This window comes from Spermophilus citellus, assembly GCF_964194105.1.
Source record: "Spermophilus citellus genome assembly, chromosome: 8".
Taxonomy (NCBI): domain Eukaryota; kingdom Metazoa; phylum Chordata; class Mammalia; order Rodentia; family Sciuridae; genus Spermophilus; species Spermophilus citellus.
The window spans coordinates 59,109,971-59,133,155 of record NC_138189.1 but is presented as its reverse complement, the minus strand read 5'-3'; the positions used below and the strand labels follow the sequence as shown (position 1 = coordinate 59,133,155).

Sequence of the window (23,185 nt, the reverse complement as noted above, 5' to 3'; positions counted from 1 at the left end):
TACTCTGAGTCAATTTAACAGCATCCTCTGATTTCTTACACAGTCTAGGCAGTGAAGAGGGCCTCAATGGAAGCAGGGAGATGAGTCACTTGTTGCCATGGAGACCTTTTTGCAGCCTAGAAATGGCTTAGACCAGGGTTGAGGAGATAATTGGGTAATTCTACATGTATTCTCAATGCAGTCAATAGGTTCTGCTGAGGAATTGGATGTAGAGCAAGAGAGAAAGAAGTTAAGATACTGCCAAATATTTGATCTAAATAACAGAAATAATGGCTATTATTTACTGAGTTAAGGAAAGACCATGTTTGAAGGAAAAATCAAGGATCACATTTTGGAAGGATTAAGTTGAAATGTTAGTTGGAGTCCATCTGGATCTAGTTGTATTGTTGGCATTGAGGGAAGATACTTGGGATGGAAACTACATTTGGGAATTGTGGACCTACAGATGTGTTTACAGAAAGGAGATGATGAAACCAGTCAGGGAAGAGGTGTGGAGAGAAGAGATGAGTAAACATGGAGCATCCTTGTACTGTAAAACTGTAGAGAGTGAGTGAGATGAGGAAGAACCAGCAAGGGGGAATCAGCAAAGTGTCCATCATATACATTAGAATTGCATAGTGTGTATTCCCGACATACAAAAGGAATACAAGCTTTCTTTCTGTCCATTGATCTTTATTGGCTCCCAGCCTTGAGCAATTTTAAATGCATACAGATATACTCACCCTTCACCACACGAGTCAGCTTTCTGTTACTGTAACAAATAACTGATATGATCAGCTTATTAATGAGAAAGGTTAATTTTGGCTCCTAGTTTTGGAGGATTCCATCTATGGATTGGCCCCATTGCTTTTGGTCTGGGGCAAGGCTGTGCATCAGCCTTATTGGGGGAGGATGCTGCTCACCTCATAGTGGCCAGGAAGCAAAGAGAGAGGAAGAGATTGTTGTCTCACAACCCCTTTGAAAGCATGCCTCTAATGTCCTGAGACCTCCCACAGGCCAACCTGGTTAAAAGATGACTTGCTGATCTGCCTGTATTACTGCCCTCCCCAACCCATGCATTCCCAGTAACTTAGAAAGGGGTAATAGTGAATGTGTGGGACACAACTTCCTCTTTTACTTTTCTATAGCAAATGTCATTAGATATAGGACAAGTGGGAATCCTATATTATAATAAAATTTCAAATTTTTCTTTTCTTAAAGGACACCCTGAATTCCCCTTCTCTAAAATCACAGTTAGTTGGCAAGATAAGAAGGAAAATTAACTTAAAAAATATAAAACTTTCTATCTCACCTTTTGGCTTAAGCAGGTTGCAAAATGAGGGAAAACCCTATTGGGAAGATGCCTGGAAGCCAAGGAGTATAATATCAAAGCCTTTGGCTATACTTCATAGGCTCAGAGGACGTTTCTCCAAACTCTTAGATTCTCTTCTGTGCACTTCTACCTTTTGTAGGTCATATACCTGTGTGGAAGGATGGATTAGGACTTATTTATTTTCCTTCCCCTCTCTCCTTATTAACACCTGTGGGACTTCTACTTCAAAATCTAGCATCCCTTATAACTCTCTTACATGGAATTTTAACTATGTATCTAAATAAGGGGCTAGAAATACTATGAAATTATAACCTTTGTAACATGTATTACAAAAAGTGTTGTAATAATGATAATTGTAGTATTAATTGCCCTTAGAATTGATTTGTCATTTACAGAATCATCATATAGATTTGTAATAAGCACTGTCTTGACATTAAGTGAGGATTTTAGGAAAAAATAGACCTAATTTATTCGTTCTAAAGAGTTTTAGTCACAAAGGTGTCACAAATCTTCTTTCTTTTTAAGAATTAGAATCATACACAGAAGGACAAAGAAACCATGGTATTTTTAATCAAAACATCCATCAAATTGAGGAAAATTCCATATTGGAAATAAGACACTTGGGGGTCTTCTATATTCCTCCATGTTGGCTTAGCCCAAGGGGATCTATTACAGCTCATCTCCCTATTCATAGACCCAAGGAAGATGACCACTTCTCGGTGATTTAAAAAAGATGTCCTTGCTTCTGATTCTTTTTGCAAACACTTAAAGTCATATTTTTATTTATATCGACCTGCAGTAACCCTAATGCTTGTTTTAATTGCTTTAGAATGTTTGGAAAATATTGTCTGATAAACAGATTGCAATCCATCACCTGTAGTACTCTTCGGGTTTCATTGTGGACTAGCCAATCAGTAAATATAGGTTTTCAGTGGAAATTTGAAGCATTATCTCACTCCCAAGGGGAACACATCAGTTTAGGGAATGTGTGTTGGAAAGGCAAGGTAAGGTGGAAAGAAAATTCATCAATTATATTTCACCATCCCAGGGCCATAGGAGTTTTCCTTGAGTTTTCAAGAATAAAAATAACACTTGGGCTGGGCGTGGTGGCCCATGCCTATAATCCCAGTGGCTTGGGAGGCTGAGACAGGAGGATTGCAAGTTCAATGCCAGCTTCAGTAAAAGCGAGGCACTAAGCAATTCAGTGAGACCCTGTCTCTAAATAAAATACAAAAAATAGGGCAGGGGATGTGGCTCAGTGGTCCAGTGCCCCTGAGTTCAATCCCCAGTAACCATCACCCCTCCCCCCCAAAAAAATCATTATTTTGTCATAGAAGTAACTTTTCCTTCTTCTCAATGAATATTCTGCAGTGCAAGGACTGGTTTTTCACTCCTGTGTCTTTATCATCAGGTCTCATGATAAGCAGAAAACATTTGGCTTCACAGTTGCTCAATTTTCAGTTAGCATGACCTTGATGTATTCTGATGAGGAGCAACTGGAATTTTAGGTGCAGTTCTCAAGGGAGAATGCTGATCAACTTTCTCATTTCCAGGAGAGGAAAAAAGGATCCCATTTGGGTTTGGTCTGGTTTGGTTTTAGATGCAGTATTCATGATTTGTTTTTCTTTCGGGTTTGAAAGTTCCATAGAGAAATTGCTGGACATTTTCTGCCTGGTGGCATGGAAAGGTTTTAAATTCAAATAATGCTGGGAATACTTCAGAGCATGCTTCTTTGGCAAAGGAGGGAGTTCTGTGAGTGATCAAAACAGGACCTGGCAACCATGTTGCTGGCATGGATTTGTGTTGCTTGGATGGGCCGAGACTGATCAAATCACTGCATCCAGCAGCTGCTGGTTAATTTGCTTTTGGAATTATACTCTGTGTGGTGTTTATTAAAAAATTGGGTGCATTTAAAGGGGCACAGCAACTAGCAGAATTAGTAAAGTTTAGGATAAAGAGCCAAGTGGCTTATATTTAAAGGCAAGAATGCCTGGCCAATCAAAGAAGCCTTTCTGCAGCAGGCCAGATCTGTCTGTAAGTCTTGCTGCTTCTTGAATTCATTTCTTTGCCCTCCATTGCCATGTTCCAGGCCTGTATCACACTTGTCTGCTTGGCTCAGGTATGCCCTGGTGTTCTAGCCCCCTCTGTCTTCTTGCTCTCATCCACTCTTCACTGTCTTATCTGATGCATCGATAGAACCCTTTATAGTTTAAAGTATTTTTTCAAAATTAATTTAATTCATAAGAACTGTCTTCAGCTTTCTCTCACCCTGCAGCATTTCAGCCTGCTGACATCCAGATCTCTAAATCTATTCACAGCTGTTCTAGGCTCCTCCCCTTCAGGGCCCTTCCATTTCAATTACCTCTGCCTTCTACCCTTGGTATTCAACCTGCATATCCTGATTCTGTGACTTCCTTTGCTCTTAACATTCTTCTTAACTAAATCAATTGCTTACTGCCTCCTAAAATCTATACTTTATAGAAATTTTTCTCTGATTAGGAAAGCAAATGGTTACACAAGATTTTTCTTAAGATTACCAAGATTTTCAATGTTCTAGAAACACCTCATTGCTGGGGATTCAATGTTTCAGGAACTCTACTAGGAACGTCCATGTATATATGAATATCTATCTATCTATATACTATATATGATATATGTAATTATACACACACACACACACACACACATATAGTATGTTATCTTAATAGCTCTTTAAGGTAGCAGTTATCATCCTTAATTTATAAATCAGGTCACTGAAACTCAGACATCTTAATTGCAGCTAGTGAAACACAGAATTGAGAAGTAAACACTATTTTTCCTTCAGCTAATCCAGTGTTCTTTCCATCATTTCCAGTGTACTACAATTGCTTATACAATTACAATCGTGGTTTTTTTGGTTGATTGCATTGTTTTTAATTTCCTGTATTGCACCAATTAAGATGATTACGTAGAACATCCTTTATTTATTTTTCCAGTTCTTCTTCATAGTGTTAGAAAGCATTTAATGGATGGAAGTTCACTTATCAAGTTATTTGTCAAAATGACTTATTTGCCTTTGACACACTGTGCAGTTATTTCTAGAATTTTCAGTCCTTCTGATAAGATTCCCATGGACTAACGTTCATGGGAGCAAATATCTGGCATGAGCAGCAGTTGGGTGGTAACCAAGTCAACAAACAAAACCAGGTCAGCCAGTTCTTCAGCAACATTCTGCCATCCCCTGAAACTCTGAGCAGGCAGCCTTCTGTATCTGTGGGTTCCTCATCCACAGATTCAGTCAACTGTGGATTAGAAATACCCTGCATAAATTGTTTCTGTCTTGACAAGACTTTTTTTCTTGTCATTATTTTCTTACACACTATAACAACTATTTACAATGCATTTATACTAGATATTACATTTATATTAGATTAGATATTAGATATTAATCTGGAGATATTTTTAAATATATAAGGGGATAAAGCATATGTGTACATATACTACACCATTTTATATAATGGGTTTAAACATCCTTAGATTTTGGTATCTGTCCGGGGTCCTGGAACCCATACCTGATAGATACTAAGGGATGACTGTACTGTGTTTGAACATCACAAAAATTTGCAGCATATAAGTGATTCAAAGTCATTTGAAATTCTTATTTCTCATGGTCCTGTGTAATTACATGTATTGGTTTCATATATTAAGAAGTCTGGTAGTCATTGCTACTAAATAAAAGAATGATTAAATGTCATTGGGATGCCAGGTGCCTTATCAAACCTAGTGTGAAATGTCCTTCTGAAGTGAACCCTGAATGTTCTTCAGATGTCCGACTCCTGCAAGCTGTTGGTCATCCTGTGAACTTGGACAGTTTGATCCTGTGTTGGATCTGGCTTGTGTGTTATTTTCTCTTGGTGTAAGCAGATGTTAATTGGGAACTAATAGATGAAACAGCTAGTGAGTTATTTCTATACTGTTTCTCTGGAAAGTCAATATGTACTGAAACTTTACAAGTGAGGGATAGGGGGATTGTTACATGTTAGTATTTTTAGTTGAAAAGTCAGGCAGGTCAGTGCAGGATTGAAATCTAGGACAGGAAGCATCCAGTATTTTCCTCCTCCTTCAGAGAAAGCCTCCATGGGCCCAATGAGTGGCACACACTCCCACTGAGGCAAGCATGACCTCTGGATGCCCCAGGCTGAGTGGAGGTCAGACACCTGCTGAGCAAGCTGGCTTGACAGTGCAGGAGCGTAGTGGTCAAGAGCATGAGTCTGAGGCAAGACAGCCTGAGCTGTGTCCCATTTCTACCACTCTTAACTGTGATCTTGGACAGTGACTTAATCTTACTCTGTATTGTGCTTTAATCACTTATAAGGATTTGCATGGTGCTCACCTTATAAGGCTGTCGTGATTGTTCAATGAGATGATATATGAAAATAAATATATCAGAGTCAGTAAACACTATGTGTTTCAGTTAAAAAAAAAAAAAAAACAACCCAACTCAGCAGCAACAAAAACAGAAATCAAGCAACCAACTCCTTTCTATAGTGAGGTTCTCAAAACATTCATGACAAGAAAGGCTTCTTTATTATCGTATCTCTCTTTTACCCACTGAAGATACCAACGTTTCTGATAGACAGGTTGGACACAAGTCTTAACTACAATATGAAAATTCCAACCACAATCCCTATTACCCAATCTCTAGTGCTATTTGAGGGCTGCAAAAGTTTGACTTTTATCCCAGTGTGTCCAGGGCAGATGAGAGATTGGAACATATTCTCCAGAAACATCAGCAGTGAGATGAGAATAAAATTCAATTTACAGATGAACTTTTTCTTGTTTTCCAGCTACCACCACACAATCAAGGCGGAAAGGCCACTTCTCTCGGTGCCCCAAGCAGTACAAGCATTACTGCATCAAAGGGAGATGCCGCTTCGTGGTGGCTGAGCAGACACCCTCCTGTGTGTAAGTGAAGCCCTGTAGCCAGCAAGCAAAGGGGTGCAGAACAAGCTGCACCTGGGGTACAGAAAGGGCTGCACAGCCTGGGGCTTGACAGGGCTGGAAAGTCTGAGCTAACCATGCCATCTGTGCAGACACGGTTCCGCCTGGTCCTGCCCTCAGCCACTTGTTTAGGGCCCTCTCGGCAGCCACTTATGGAGAGACTGACACAGACTTTCCTCCTGAAATATGAGCGTGTGAGAGCGCAGATCCGCTTCCAGGCTGGGCAGTGTCCTCTGCTCCCTTGCGCAAGCAAAACTGATTCTGTCCAGTGTTAGGATGCTTTTTCAGCTCGAATAATCTCCTGGGTGGTTCAGATGGAAACAGATCCTTCTGGCATGTGTTAGGTGGTTCGTAGTTAATGTAAATATGAAGGAATTCCTGCCAAATTAAAAGCTCCCTTTGCAAGGTGTCAGTTAAGTGTGAAGAAGTCAGTCTTATTTATAAATAGAGATCAGCAAAGCCGGGTTAAGTACAGTTGGGGACTGGGAGAGGAGCTCTCTTTCCAACTTTTAGGAAATTTAAGAGTCTAAGCACATGCAAAAGTTTTTGCATCTTTTAAATTTCTATTTTCTTCTAACGAGATATCCCTCTGAAGTGCTGTCTGGGATATTTTCTTTATAGAAGAGCAGGGTGATTCTTTCTAATTTTGACCTGAAGTTCACAGAGTGTTTGTTATTTTTCACAGTTTTCCCAATATAGAGTTTTTGGTTTTTTCCATAAGAATCTCAGAATAGTGATTCTGATTTTGTAGGGGAGTTTAAAGGTCATGGATATAGCATCAGAAAAATGAGAAATGATTCCCCCATCTACGTATGATTTATCAGAGTCCATAAATGTGTCCTATTGTCATGTATAACAAATTAAAACACATAAAAAATTAAAAATAATGAAAAAGAAACATTCTAATCAAAAAATTAATTATAATTATGTTCAATTTTAAAAAGAAATATGCATGAATAATACTTAGCAAGGATAAAAATTGCTAATACAAAATATCAAGGAAAGTGTGTTGGAGGTGTGCTAAGAAGGGCAGAGCTGACTCTTTGAAATTTCATTTCATTATTTACTGGCTTTTGGGTTTTTAAAATATCAATGTCCTTTAACCCAGAACATTTTCCTAACTTATCCCTATGTCTGCAGATTTATTGTTTTTTTAATATTGCTGTTTTCTAAAATGAAAATCACCATATGTCATTTACTTTCCTAGGATCAACACACAGCTCGTCCCACTCACTTTGAGGCTAAAACATATTTCCTTGACCTCTATGGCTCCTCTGATTCTGACTTAACTTCTGGCTATACCTCTCACCATATTCCCAAATGTTCCCCTAAAGTCCTACCTCCCTAGTCATGGTTTATTATACAAGTTCTTCCCATAGGCTTGAGAGCTTATTCCTGATGATGGTTTAAGATACAACTCAAATGCCAGCTCCTTCTGCACTTGTCCCTCACTGACTTCCTCCTTCCCAGGCACATAGCCAGGTGTCAAGTAGATGCCCTTCCTCTGCCATCTAGTCACACTTCAATGGAGGCACTTATCCACTAGAGCATAGCTGTCAGTGACTTTGAATGACCTCTCTGTGGCTGTGAATTCCTAGAGAGCGGAGCTTGTAGCTTACTCATTTTTGTGTTCCAGTGGTAAGTATGGACCCTAAAATTTAATAGATGTGCAAAAAATGACTGATGAAGGAATGAATACATGTCTCTACCTGAGCCCATCTAATGCTATGCTAAATTTCAAAACCAAGGCCTCAATCAGAACCAGAAGCTCTTCTTAGAATAGAATGATACAGAACCAATAGAAGAGCACCAGGTTAGGGGACAGATTTTAGAGTCAGATTGACTTAAGGTGAGATTTTGTTTTTTATCCATTATTAGCAATGTAAACAGTGGGTCAATTACCTTTCCTAAACCTTGGTTTTTATTTTATATAAATAAATAGATAAATATATATATATATATATGTGTATATATATTATCTATTTATATGTGTATATATTATATATATATATATATATATATATAGAGAGAGAGAGAGAGAGAGAGAGAGAGAGAGAGACAATACCTTTATTTATTTATTTTTATGTGGTACTAAGGATCAAACCCAGTGCCTCACACATGCTAGGCAAGTGCTGTACCACTGAGTCACCACCCCAACCCCTCAGTTTTTATTAAGAGGGATAAAAATACCTACCTCTCAAGGGTTGAAGATTAAGCCAAGTAATATACATAAAATCACTTATGTGGTTTCCGACATTGTGGAGTAAACGTTCCATAATCATTGAGATGGGTGGACAGATATCCAAACTAGGACTGACCTTTCATGGTTTGGTATAGCATGAATTCAGACAAAAACAGTCTTACTGTTGGTGACAGCATCATCTTGGGAAACCAGAAATATCTCCTTTCACTTGTGATCATAGATATAGATTATGGACTCTAGTTTTTACATGCACACACAAAAAAAAACAAGTTGTCTTCCAAATAATTCAAATGCCCTATTAGTTTCTCCATATTTTCTTGGAATGTGGATAATTTGTTTCCAGATATATAATTTTCATTTATGAATGCATCACAGTTAATTTACATGCTGCTGAGGCCATAAGCTTGGCAGCCAGACTGCCTATGTTGGAATCACAGTCCCACTCACTCAATGACTCTGCACCTCTGTTTCTTCACCTGTAGAAGGGGGCTGATAATGACACCTACTTCAGAGCTTGTTATAATGATGGACTTAGTACTTGTCAATCTCTTGGAACAGTGTCTGGTGATTATTTCAGAACAGTGACCCCCTAAGCCTGGTTTTGAGTCCCTCTAGAGAGTTGTGGAATCTTTAAAAATTATTCTCAGTTTTCCAATTTTATTTTATAAGGTGTTTATTTGATAAACATTCATTCATGACTTAGTAAACATTAAGATCTTGCTCCCTTGGCTTTTTTCCCTCCCATATGGGAAATACTCTTGCTAAAAATGACCATCAGCTAATAGGTCACTGGTCAGCTGAAGACTGACATGATATGAGAGCAATTATAAGTATGTTAAGGTTTGACCTTCCAGCATGGCTTCATTGGCTTACAACATACTGAAGCACTACTTACTGAGAAATTCAGTTCAAGCTTGTTCAGCCACTGAACCCAGAGCTCATAATTAGAAAAACATTGTAATAGATAAGCTAGTCATTGTTGGGCCTTTTATAGGCAAGATTATTATTTTAAAATGCCATATTTACTGAGTGTGAGGGTGCACGCCTGTAATCCCCGTGGCTTGGGAGGCTGAGGCAGGAGGATCGTGAGTTTAAAAGCCAGCCTCAGCAATGGCGAGGCGCTAAGCAACTCAGTGAGACCCTGTCTCTAAATACAATACAAAATAGGGCTGGGGATGTGGCTCAGTTTTCAAATGCCCGTGAGTTCAATCCCTGGTACCAACCAACAAACAAAAACACAACAAACATGCCATATTTAGTAAATTTATTAAAGAAATATTTAACTGGGAAGAGACTATACATATTTGCAAAATTTAATTACATTCTTCAAACTAAAAACTTCCTCTTACATGTGAATGAAAGTGAAATTTCCACACCCTTTCAACCTATGTGCTACATATTTTTGATATTTCAAGATATTTCTGAGTGCTGTCCTTGTATTTGGACCTTGGAGTAAAGTCACCTACCTATCCTGCAGGAGGCCATTCTCCCCCACTTATTCTAGGTCCTTCAGCAATAGGTGACATTACATATTTTCTCCTTTGCTTGCATCACAGTTTAGCTTCAATCAGTGGTTGTTTCTGAGCTTGGGTTTTTGTTTGTATTTTGAAACACTGTATCAGTTGAAAGATTGGCATTAAGGGATCTCCTTACTTGAGAAATACAGGCTTTACAGGAATTAACTGCCTCAGCTCTTGTCAAGCATAGGCTCTAGAATAGCCAGGCAATAAATCCTTTCTTAAAGAAAATTTAAGTTGCACAGAAATCTTTTCAAGGTGCAGAAGTTAATCTTCTTGACACTTAAGTAATTCTTCATATTGCTAGTATCTCTTTGTGTTCCAGTGCACCTGAGAATAAAGGTGAAATATTTATTAATGGAAAGGTACTGATATTACAACAGATAAGTTTAGTTCAAATGTCCTTAGACAAATTTCTATGTAATTTTTAAGTTTCTGTCACAAGCCAGAGAATTCTATGGGTAGCCCACAAATCACTGAGCTGTTTCTCATCTAGTGTTGCTTAGTCGAGTCCCAGCTGGGTATAAGATTCATAACTGTCACCTCAGACTTAGTGCATTTGCTGAGTTGATGCCATATGAAGATTATATTGATAGAGACTTGCAAGATTGAAGGGAGCTAAACCCACTTAGAGAGCTAGTTGACATTGGTTATTCCACTTTAAGAAGGCCATGGAATAAAAGGAGGCCACTTGGGGAGGGGAAGGAATGGTGAACAGATCTGGAACCATGGCCACAGAAAACCAGATGAAGGAACAGAATAGGACAGGCCATGTTGTGTTTTTTTTGGAGGGGAGAAGTAGTTGCTGAGGTGGTGAATGCAAGAGTAAAGAAGAGGCTGGGTGCAGTGGCACTTGCCTGTAATCCCAGCAGTTTGGGAGGCTGAGACAGGAGGATTGTAAATTCAAAGCCAGTCTCAGCAATTTAGCAAGGCCCTAGCAACTCAGTGAGACCCTATCTCTAAATGACAAACAAAAAAATAGGGCTGGGGATGTGGTTCAATGATTACGTGCCTCTGAGTTCAATCCCTGGTCCCCCGCTCAAAAGAAAAAAAAGGAGTAATAGAAGAATATTCCCTGGAATATTGAAGGATCAGGGAGAGAGAGAAAGAGAGGGAGGGATGGAAGGAGGGAGGGAGAGAGAGAGGGAGGGAGAGAAAGAAAGAAAGACAAGAAGAAGAAGAGGAGGAGGAGAAAGAGGAGGAGGGGAAGAGAAGGAGGGGGAGGGGGAGGAAAATGAGGAGAGGACAGGGGGCAGAGAGAAGGGGAGATTCTGTAGAAGTAGTATGTATGGAACTTTCTATTTTTGGACCCTGGGTTCAGAGCTTTCACACTTTGATTGTATGAAACAATGTAATTTTAAAATTATTTTAAAGAGTGCTTTGGCACACTGAAACTATTCATTATGTATATTGCCCTTGGATGAAATGGGAAATCCTGGGGATTTTTAAAAATTCCTTGTCATGAGGTTTTTAAGCACAGTGAATACTATGGAGGGAATTTTATCATTTCCTACTTCTCCAAACACAGAGATTAAAACTTCAAAAACAAGTCCTAATCACAAGTATCTTTGCTTATGTAGATGAGACATATTAATAATGTTTAAGTGACAGGGTTTCAGTAAAGTGAAGAAGTTAGAATTACTCATGAACACAGTGGAGGACAACTTTATATTCTTATTTTTAAAAGAACTGTGTTCTTATCAATTTCAAGTAATGAAAACAATGTTAGTTTCTTCGAAGAAGAAGGGGAGACTCCTAAGTCTTGCATTTTTACCTTGTCACCCTCTTATTTTATCTTGACAGCTGCAATGAAGGCTACACTGGGGCGAGGTGTGAGAGAGTTGACTTGTTTTACCTAAGAGGAGATAGAGGACAGATTTTGGTGATTTGTTTGATAGCAGTTATGATCATTTTTATCATTTTAGTCATTGGTGTCTGCACATGCTGTCAGTAAGTATTTTTTAAGTTTAATTTTAATTATCTTGCTCTTTGTTTTCATTTCTTCTTTTCTTCCTTCTTGATTACCTTCTCTTTCCCTTTTGCTTCAATTGAAATAAATCTATTTTTGATGCTTGCCATCAATAATATTGAAGTATTTATTTACATTGAAGCCCCTGATACACAATTTTTATCATTTTATTGGAAACAAGTATTATTATTTGAAACAAATTTTGTTTTAAAATTTTTAGGTTGGCCACATTAAGATATGTGCAATTATTTATTTTATGTGCAAATAATGATTACACATTCTTTCCCCTACTTTTCATTTTAAATCCAAAATTTGAGAGTCAAGAACCAGCATGCTTTTTCTTTGATGCACAGTGGCTTGCTGTAAGGATCTTTGCTTGTTTGTTTTGTACTGGGCATTGACTGAACCCAAGGGTACTCTACCAGTGAGCTACATTCCCAGCCCTTTATGATTTTTGTTTTGAGACAAGATCTCCCTAAATGGCCAATGTTGGCCTTGAATTTGCAATCCTCCTGCCTCAGCATTCAGAGTCATTGGGATTACAGGTGTGTGTGCCACTGGACTTAGCACTGAATTATTTAATTTAATTTAATTTTTTTTAGCCACAGCAGCACCACCACATAGAATGGTGAAAAGGTGTTCTGTGTAAGTGTCGTCTTCTTGTCTTGAGGAGCTAGCCAGCTTCCTAAATGGTTGCATCTACTTCTGTGTTGTGTTCCCCTCTCAAAGTGCATGTCTCATGATTCCCTTCCTTACAATGTTCTTGGGAGAAAAACAGCAGCAGAGTCTGACTTTTTGTCCCAGTTCTGTCATTGTGTATCTTTGAGACTTCAGGCAAATTTCTTAATACCTTTGAACTTTAGTTTTCTGTGAAACAAAAATATTAAATCAGTTGATATGTAGAATTTCTTCTATTATAAAATTGAAAAAATACTTTTGAGCGTATATACTTTATGATAGGAAGAAATATTCATGATACCAAGTTTGGGGCAGAGAAAGAATTATGCAGACCTTGGAAATAGCCTATTTTGTAACGAACTTTGAAATGTACTTTCAGGAAGCTGGACTGTCTAGAAGCTTAAATAGTAATTCAGAGGCTATGTTCACTCTCTTGTTTTCTTATATCTGTTCCAAGTTTCTACCGTTTCTTTTCTATACACTAAATAATGCTCCCTGAAAAGTTTTCTTGTGCCAACTATTCTCCACCAACACTAATGAGCCATATTCTTCCTATTTAGACAATTAGACTTAACCCACCCCGTTGCCTATTGTAGCTATCATTGGAGTAGAAAAAGAAACAGTTTAAAAGAAAATCCAATCTATTTAAGAAAAAAAGCAACTTACCCATTTTTAACAGTCTAGAAACAAAACTATACACTTTTGTTGAATCATTTTGTATTCACATGAACTAACAGGCCCATATTAATTTCTAACATATTATTTTCTAAGTCCTCTTCGGAAACACCGTAAAAGAAAGAAGAAGGAAGAAGAAATGGAAGCTCTGGATAAAGATATAACTCCTATAAATGAAGACATTCAAGAGACTAATATTGCTTAAGAGTAAGTAGATGGGAAACTATTCCAGTGAATATAAGTGGTGAGATGCCAAATAATCAATGGTTGAAATTTGATTATTTTTAAAAACACCTAAAAGTATTTGGATTCTTTTTTCCCCTTAGAACCTGAAGGCAAATAAATTACTCTGTCATAGTTTTCATTCTAATTCTGCATGGTCATAGTGATTATACGTTTTCTTCCTCATTTGGGGGCATAAGGAAGAGGTATTAACTTATATTTACTAAGCATTCACCATATTCCAGTGCTCTCCCAAGCCCTTTAAATGAATCAGTCAGGATTTCAGTAGGAATCACAAATCCACTTGAATAATCCCAGGAAATTTTGTGGAGGGGGCTGTGAGGGCTGGTTGAAAGCGACCCCCAAGGAGTGTGGAGGCTGCCTGAGTCTGGCAGTGGCAGGGAGCTCTGGGGTAAGAATTACCCTAGAGCCAGAGGCTTGCTGGAGGAGTACCCATTCAGCAGGAACCCTAGTTGAATAAACAACCACTGCTGGGACCTTAACAATGGAAGAGGAAACATCAAATGAAATACCCAAGACTTCTTCCTGCCTTCAGATCTGCTACTGGCACTTTCTACTAGCTGAGTCCAACCAGAATCCAGAGAGCCATCTGTACTAACCAGCCCCCTGGATATGCAGCAAGACAGAGAAAGCTACTAGGGGGCATACAGAGCAGGACTGGCAGAATCCAGCAAGACAGTTTTAGTGGGACAACATCAATCTGATTCAGACTGGCTTAAAACTGAGGCCATGTATTGACTCACTTGAATGGAAGCCCAGAGGAAGGTAGGCTTCACACTTGGTCAAACCGGAGACTCACACTAAGAAAACAGATTATTTTTCCCCTTTCGCTCACTGTTCAAAGAGTTGGCTTCATCCTTGGCCAGTTGTTCTAGATCACAGGAAAGACCAGCAGCAATCGAGCCACAGGTTTTCTCAGTCACATTCAGCAGGAGAGTGTTATCTTTCCATGGCCCTCTCAACTGTACAAAGAATCTCCTTTCTCTGATTATCCCAGATGCTTAATGGGATTTAATAAATGCCTTTTGAGAAATTATAATGTTCTACTAATCTAATACACAGACCACCCTAGTGAATTGAATCCACAAATACTACCTCTATATTTGTAATTATTGTCATTATTACATAGTGTATTTTTTTAAAAAATGGCTGCTCTTATTTTCTTTATTTTCACAGGCTGATGGCTGGTGGCAAGTTATAAAAAGCCTTGCTCCTTTGAAAATGGACAGAACATGTCTCAGGAAAACAGCCAGTTGAAATGAATTTTAAATATTCTATTTACTTTTTATTTGTATCTTCAGTTTGTGTTGTTTATCATTGTTTTTAATAATAATAATTTTATTATAGTCTATAATTGGGGGGAAAAACACCTGAGTAGGTAACAACAATAAGAAAGGAATTTGAATAAACTTTCACATAAGTTTTGTCATCTGGATTATTAGTTAAGTAAAAAAGTGGGAAGGAGTTTAGATCTTAGGGACTGAATTAAAAAGCTACTATTTTCATAGACATATTGTGTGCCAAGAATTTGAAATATGTTATTTTATTTGATCCTTTCAATAATCTGTGAGACACATAAGATCCTTATTTCCCAGATGTGGAAAGAAGCCAAAAGAAGTTAAATAATTTAACCTAAATTTAGAGTTAGGAATTGGTGGAGCTTGGATTTGAACCAAGCTTTACCCAGATTTAAAGTTGGTGCTCTTAATGATCATTTTTGTCACTTTGCATTGGTGACCTCACTCAATGATATAAGATTTCATATTGCACTGCACTTTTCTATGATTCTGAGATGTCAAGGCCATTTTTCTGCAGGAAGACAGAAGGCTGAGTCCCAGCGAATGCTGAGGTTACCATCATGCTTTCTGTGGAGTTGAATTTTACTATATTTCTTTGCTCCTTTATAAAGTGCCAATGACATGAATAAATTCTTACATTATTAAAACAAACAGATTTACCCCATAGTTAGAATAATGAAAAGAGGTGGAAAAGTAAATTCCTGACATTCTTTAAGCCCTGAAAAAAGTATTTATGCTCAATAAAATATAAAGCACTAGAAGAGGCTGTCAATATCAATGCCAGCACTGCAGACCCCGGGAAGACATTAGTGATGAACACACCCCTCATTCTGTGTCCTTCTAAGCAACAGCATCTGTGAATGCTCTCAGGTGAATTTTGGTGCATGAATGTAGCATCTATTACCATCTTGCAAATGCTCCTTCAACTCCATGATAGCTTTACTAAAGACTGCATTAAATTCCAAATAGTAGAAATCAACATTGAGTCAATATTCCATAGAACATGGAACTTCCTACATTAATTAGGAGAATCACTTACAAAAACCAATGAAAAATGTCTCCAAATTTCTGCATTTTGTGACTGTCAGCCAACTAGCTTCTTTTCCAGAATCTTTTAAAATTTTACTTCACAATGTAAATCCGAAAGCCAAGGTAAAGCAGAGAATTCAGACAAAAGTTGAAATTGTATATCTTTTTCTAGTGTTTTGAGTGAGGGAAGGCAGTGACTATGTATTACACGGAAATAGTTCACCTATGGATAAGAGCCAATTCAAACAACTGACAATGTTCACAATTGATTTTTTTCTTCTGACTTAATTGTTGTCCTTGACACATGCTTACATCCAATTTGCTCATGTTATATGTGCTACATTTTCAAAAGTCTCCAAAGGGATCATTCATACCCTCTTTCTTCCCCAGTCTTCTTTGATACTAAAAGAGTTTGGGAAAAATGTCCCTTATTGAATTAAAACACAAGACAATTCTATAAATGTATCTTCTTTACGGAACCAAGGTTGTCTGACCAATAAATCTCTCAAGCCAACTCAGGCTTGGGAATTCCACTTTGATACTAAAAATTTTAAAGGTGTGTTTTGAAATTCTGATGTCAAGATGAATTTCAAGTACTTTCCTGTCTTTTCAAAATGTGTTTTATAATTATTTTTGCATATATTAAATGACTTTGTTTATGTAAACTGTCAATAATATCATGTAATAAAATACATTTATTTTTAAAACAAAGCAAACACTTCTACTTGGAAAATTTCTATTGATAGCATGGAATATTAATAGAAATAAACTTGAACATTACTGTTTTAAAAACTTTATACTTTAGAGAACTATTCATTAATGCATTTATATATCGAAGTTAGACAATGGGTTTTCTTTAGAAGTGAGCATTATTTGAAATGTATTGGGCACCCATGGGACTGTCTGCCCAATACCCAGACCCCATCTTTGAACTCCACCTCCAGCTGTATTTGGTCACTCAGTCAAATCAGAACAATTAGTCATTCCCATGGGAGTTAAGAACTCAATATCGGTCTGTTTTGGGTCCTTGGAGTAAAAACAATGTACATTCTGAAGCTTCGACAGTTATGTTTTGCTTTATCTGAACAAGAAAAAGAAAGGACACTGGGCAGCAAAGAGAAGAATAAATCAATAAAGAACAGAGCTGAGATATAATTTTCCTGACAGAGTTAGATACTGGTTGTACATACTGTGGAATTTTAGCCTCACTCTATCTGTGAGCTCCATGAGGCATGTTAGTATCTTTGTAATAAATTCCTCATTTCCCTTAAGCTAGGTCAGTTTAGGTTTCAGTAACCTCACCAACTCAGGAGCTCTGGAGGAAAATTGCAGAGAAGTTTTCTTTAATGCAGTAATTGTGTCCTCTGTGAAACAGAATTTTGAATCAGCATTTTTAAGGAGTACCTGCTACTGTATTAGGAATATTTCTAGCAAAAACACTGCATTTTTCTCCATCCAGACATTCAGAAGATTATGGAGAAGGAGCAGGGAATTGAGTGAGCATTGATTGGGCACCACTGTATTACAGGTGTGCCACCCACTGTGAGGAATGCTAAAGAGGAATAGGAAAGGATTTTTGAGAGCCTTTGAACTGATAATTTCAATATAAACGTAGTGCTAGAGTGGTTTATTTTTAGTGTCAACTTGACTGGATTAAGGAATACCTAGAAACTTGGCAAAGTATTATTTTATGTTTCCAGAGGAAATTAGCGTGGGAGTCTGAGTGACTAGTTGGGAGTAGACTAGTGGTTGGGAACCATACCATCTACTTGGCCAGGGGCCCACAGAGAGCAAATACAGAAGGTGAGCTGGGGATATAGACTTTTTGTTTTCTTTTCTTGCTGCCTTGGATATCAGAACTCCAGGCTACCTAATCTTTAGACTCCGGGACATACATCAGTGGCCTCCAGGCCTCAGCCTTAGACTGGGAGACACACCACTGGTTTCCCTGGTTCTAAGGCCTTTGTCTTGGGTTGGCCATGCTACTGGCACTCCAGGATCTCCAGCCTGCATGTGGCTTGTTGTGAACTCTTCAGACCACAACAACTGCATGAGTCAATTCCCCTAGTTTATACCCTCTCATACATCTGTGTACATACCCTGCCAGTTCTGTGTCTTCAGAGAACCCTGACTAATACAGGTGCTCTGAGAGAAGCTGGAAGCATTATGGAAACAGACAGCAAGATACTGTGGCCAGCTTGGAAAGAATCCAGAAAGTTCCTGGAGGAAATGACATCTAAGTTGATGATTGGCTCTGAGAAATCATCCTCTCTGCCCTAAATTCTGGGAAACCTCAAATATTTCTTGCATTCTTGTCAGATTCTACAGAATTCCTTTAAAAGCAGTAGAGGAACCAGTGTGGGGAGAGCAGTATTCTAGAGCTTCACTCCTTGTTCCAGGCTGCCCTGGGCACTGCAGGCGAGTGTATGTGGGCATGTGAGTTGTAAGATGAGATGTTGCCGGTTTGAATGATCTTATATGATTAAGTGATGGCCTTTGTTAGAAGAAAGATTTTCATTTCTTTCCCACAGTAAATTATGTAGGCCTTTCACATTTTGTATTCTATTTCAGTGACCATCATGTAATAGAGATTAAAATTCTGAGTCAAGTAACTGCTGTTCAGATAAGATCTGCATTGTGCAAAATTTTGTGAAGAAAATCAAGGACATATTTCAGTGCCCATGGCTTCAAGATCAAACTATGACTTAAAAAGTTCTTCTTATTATTATATTCTGCATCTCGTTATTAAAACAGCCATATCATTTCATTCATTCCTCCAAAATGATTTATTCTGTACCAAGTACCTTAGGGCTGGGACTATACCATTTACCTTAAACAGTTAAAAAGAAAAACAGCTCTCTGACCTCATAAAGCTTATCTTTCAGTGGATCCAATCTTTCATGGCATGAATTTAAAACAAGTCTTCTCCAAGAAGTTCTGTTACCCAAAGGACATGGGTATGGACTTTTAACCTAAAGAATTATCCTGGAGCATGAAACTCAAGATGAGCTCTCACAGAAGAATATGGTGGGATTTGCAGATTTCCCTTATCCTGAGTAATCTACATATTTTAATAATGAATATTAAGAGCAGAAAAATATAGTCACGCTTTTTTGATGCAACAATGTCTGTTTACATATTTTTTTCTATGCTTGATGAATATTGGCACTGCCATTGGGCATCTGCTCTTCTTCAATGAATCCTCTATGCTTCCAAGCATTTTTTTTTTCTGCAAAGGAACCTGTTTGCATGTGATCATCCTTGGCAGCCAAGCATTGATGTCAGAACATGATGTGCGAATAGTTCACTCTTGCCTATTTACAAGTGTTACTGGAGCCTAGGAATGTGTGTCATAATAACATCTAGTTGGCACTTCTGTAAGCTCTACATTCCTCCCCAGGACCTGTCAGCTCTTGGTGGTTGGAGTAGTCTGAAATTCTTTATTAGGAAACAATATATGCTACAGAATTCCAAAAACTGTATCAGTAATTATTTTCAAAAGGAAAATAATTAAGGTTGTTTCTGGAAATTTCCAAATATGGATTTTGAAGTATGCTTAATTCACAATTCTATCAGTACTTGTATTCTGCAAGATATGTTAACCAAACATGATTTAAAGGGCTTTCCTTCCATGCTTTTAAATTCTCACTTACGTTTAAATTACAAAGCTAAATATAATAAATATGCCACAGAAGTACTTCAAGTGGCTTGTTTTCTTCATCTTCTCTTGTTAGTTTACTTAAAAAGAGTCAAACAAATAAAATTCTTCACAATCTGTGCACAGTGGCACAAACCTATAATCCTAGTAACTCAGGAGGCTGAGGCAGGAGGATCACAAATTCAAAGGCAACCTCAATAACTTAGCAAAGTCCTAAGCTATTTAGTGAGAGCCTGCCTCAAAATAAAAAGGGCTGGAGATGTGGCTGATAGTTAAGTCCCCCAGGGTTCAATCTCCAGTACACCTCACCAAATCTTTACAGATACAGAACTCTTTAATATTGCTTGCTATGGCAAGTATAATTACTCTTATAAGATGTGTGCAGAATAATAAAGTATTCAGAGTCTGTGATCCAAGCTTAACAGAGATGTTCAGTGTTTTGGGGTATAGTAAGAATGGGAGAAGAACTTGTGTCTGATTTGCTCTTGAAAATATTTTTTGAAATTCTACAATGTGAAAACATTAAAATAAACCTATGTTAAGTACATTATTTTGTAACATCCTATGAACATTTTTGTTTACTCAAAGGATCAGAGCTAGTAATTCAAAAACATCATTTACATAATGTTTTGTGCCTGGTCAATTGGTTTTTATCTGTTTATTCTAAAGCAAAGATAATCTATTCTTGCCAACACACCTGTTATCCCAGAGGCTCCGGATCTAAGGCAGGAGGATTACAAGTTCAAAGCCAGCCTCAACTATTTAGGGAAGTCCTAAGCAATTTAGTATGACTTTGTCTCAAAAGAAAAAGGAAAATACTGGGGATGTGGCTCAGTAGCTAAGCATCCCTGGGTTCAATCCTAGTACCAACATAGTAATAATAAAAATCATCATCATCATCATCTATTATTGTGAACTGTGTTACCACTCCTCTGCCTCCTAATGACAACTGAACTTCAAAATATCTGAACTCTTTACCAAACCAATTTTCCTGATCATAACATAAATGCCATGGGGTTGGAGGGAACTTATATCTGAACTATCACAATGCAAATATTATGAGCATAGTGTATTCAGACAGATCTGGGCTTCAATCTCAGGAATGCTACTTAACTGTGAAGCCCTGGGAAAATTACTTAACCCATTAATGTTTTCATCTACAGAGTTTAAATAACTTAAGGTGAGCTAAGAGGATTAAATGAGATTATGCCAATAAATTTATTGTCCTGGTACCTGAAATATTTTAAGTACTCTCTAGGTACAAGTCCAATTAATGTTAGATATCATCACTAAGATCAGTGTAATAGGGAGTGATGGTGCTATTGATGATGATGCTCTTTAATCACTTATGGAAAAGGACAAATTCCCCTTTGAAGTGGAGTCATTGCACTGGTACAGTGGAAAGTCTTGTGTTTTTATGGACTCATGATCTCTATGGAAAAGAATGTTTCTATTTCTATTGGAACACATCACCACTAGGTGAGGAATTCTAGCTCAGGGACCCATTTATGTCCCTACACTTTTCCTTCTTCTCTTTCTTACTCCTTCCTTAAGCATACCCAATGAGAAAAATTAAGAAAAATATTATAATCCCATTGAAAATGATCAAAGACCCAATCATGTTTAAAATTTTGTTGAGGCAGAGGTAAGTTAGGTACTTTTGATGTCTCTTCATCATCAATGTTTGTTTAAAAATAACTTAGGTAGGACACTGGGAATAATCGCTCATTTGTTATTCAAATTATCATGCCATTTGATTATACCTAGATGATAAACCCGAGGCTCAGGCAGCCTAAGTAAGAGGTCTTGAACTGTTTGGAAAGTGGCAACTATTAATGATTTAAAGAAGGTACTTAAGATATTGCTCTACTGTAATGTTTATATAAATAATAATGATGAGACACATGTACATTTTTGTTATTCAAATGGAATATGTGCTTTCAAATGTAATCTATTCTGCCTAGTTGGTTGAAATAGAAATCCTATGGTAGGGTGGGAGTATGTCACCAATTTCATCCTATATGGAGTATACCATAAATCATGGACATTATGTAAATTGATATTCAAGGTAACAATTAATTGTCAATAGCCCTGGGCCAAGTCATATTAGAGCTGGAGGCAAAAGGAAGAGTATGTGCCTCTAAATACTCCTTGAAATATCCTCATATATTTTGAACCAAGTAGAAAAAAATTAATAAAAAGTTCTATAATCAAAGAACATGTTGTATGTAAAACTTTGCATTGAACACGCTGTTCACACACCTTTGTCATCCCTCACAAACCTATCCTGCCGGGACCCAATGGTCCCAGGACAGGGAATTGCAGGTGGATTACAAATAGACTGTTCCCATTGCAAAAGAATGCAAAAGTCATCCCAGCTTGTTTTCATTTATAATTTTGACATTTTATTCATCATGGATTTTTGTATGAAGTTTGATTATTTATTTTGGTTCCTGAGGTTTTGGGTGTCCCCTTAAATCAGGGGACAGAGCAAGTGAGTGCCTCATTCTTGTCACTCTTATCCCAGCCCTGGTTCTTCACCAAAGACACAACAGGAGACTAAACTTAGAAGAATTTCTAATCAATTTTTCATAAACTAACAAAATCTCCACTAGAGAAAAGGAATTTTGTGTTTTTGCAATCCTCACCAATATTCTAGAGATTGAATTCAAAGGTCTTTGAATTGAATACACACACACACACACACATAAGTTATACATGGACACAATATTTTTATTTTGTTTATTTTAAAATTAGATTTCCTTTTTTCTTTTTAAAATTCTAATTTGTTATGTATGACATCAGAATGCATTACAATTCATATTACACATATAGAGCACAAATTTTCATATCTCTGGTTATACACAAAGTAAAGTCACTCCATTCGTGTCTTCATATATGTACTTAGAGTAATGATCCATCTCATTCCACCATCTTTCCTACCCCCATGCTCCCTCCTTTCCCTTCCTCCCCTTTGCTCTATCTAGAGTTCATCTAATCCACCCATGCTCTTCCCCCTCAACCCCATTATGAATCAACCTCCTTATATCAGAAGAAACATTTGGCATTTGGTTTTCTGGGATTGGCTAACTTCACTTAGCATTATATTCTCCAACTCCATCCATTTACCTGCAAATGCTATGATTTTATTTTCTTTTAATGATGAATAATATTTCTTTGTGTATATATACCACATTTATGTACATTATCCATTTATCAACTGAAGGGCATCTAGGTTGGTTCCACAATTTAGCTATTGCTTATTTATTTTTATGTGGTTCTGAGGCTACAACACAGTGCCTCACATATGCAAGGCAAGCACTATGCCACTGAGCCACAACCCCAGCGCTGAATTGAGTTTTAATATAAATTCCATTACTTACCAACGATATGATTTCTGGTAAACTACATAAATTCGTGCAGCCTCAGTTTCTTACTCTGTAAACTTGATATAATACTACCCACCCATGTCCTAGTGGTGAGCTCAGTAAAGCTCCTGGACAGGGCTGGCTTCATGGGTGTGCAATTGGTTGCACACAGGGCCTGGTACTTAGAATGGCCGCACACTTGAAATTCTTAATTTTTGAACAAAGTGCCCAGATTTCTCACCTAGCACTAGACTA

At 37.6% G+C, this 23,185-nt stretch overlaps 1 protein-coding gene across 3 annotated transcripts in view; it reads left to right on the top strand.

Annotated features, from left to right (window-relative positions):
- BTC (betacellulin) overlaps positions 1–16,587 on the top strand; it is a 52,483-nt gene extending 35,896 nt beyond the window's left edge. Inside the window, exons 3-6 of one of the 3 annotated variants that reach the window (XM_081304682.1) lie at positions 6,139–6,256; positions 11,816–11,962; positions 13,431–13,578; positions 14,754–16,586. In XM_081304682.1, the coding sequence (XP_081160808.1) occupies positions 6,139–6,256; positions 11,816–11,962; positions 13,431–13,539 (374 nt within the window). In that variant the 3' untranslated portion in view covers positions 13,540–13,578; positions 14,754–16,586. Of the gene's footprint in view, positions 1–6,138; positions 6,257–11,815; positions 11,963–13,430; positions 13,579–14,753 lie in introns of all 3 variants that reach the window. The other 2 variants (XM_081304681.1, XM_081304683.1) reach the window with 2 other exon arrangements.
- The last annotated feature ends 6,598 nt before the right edge of the window (positions 16,588–23,185 follow it).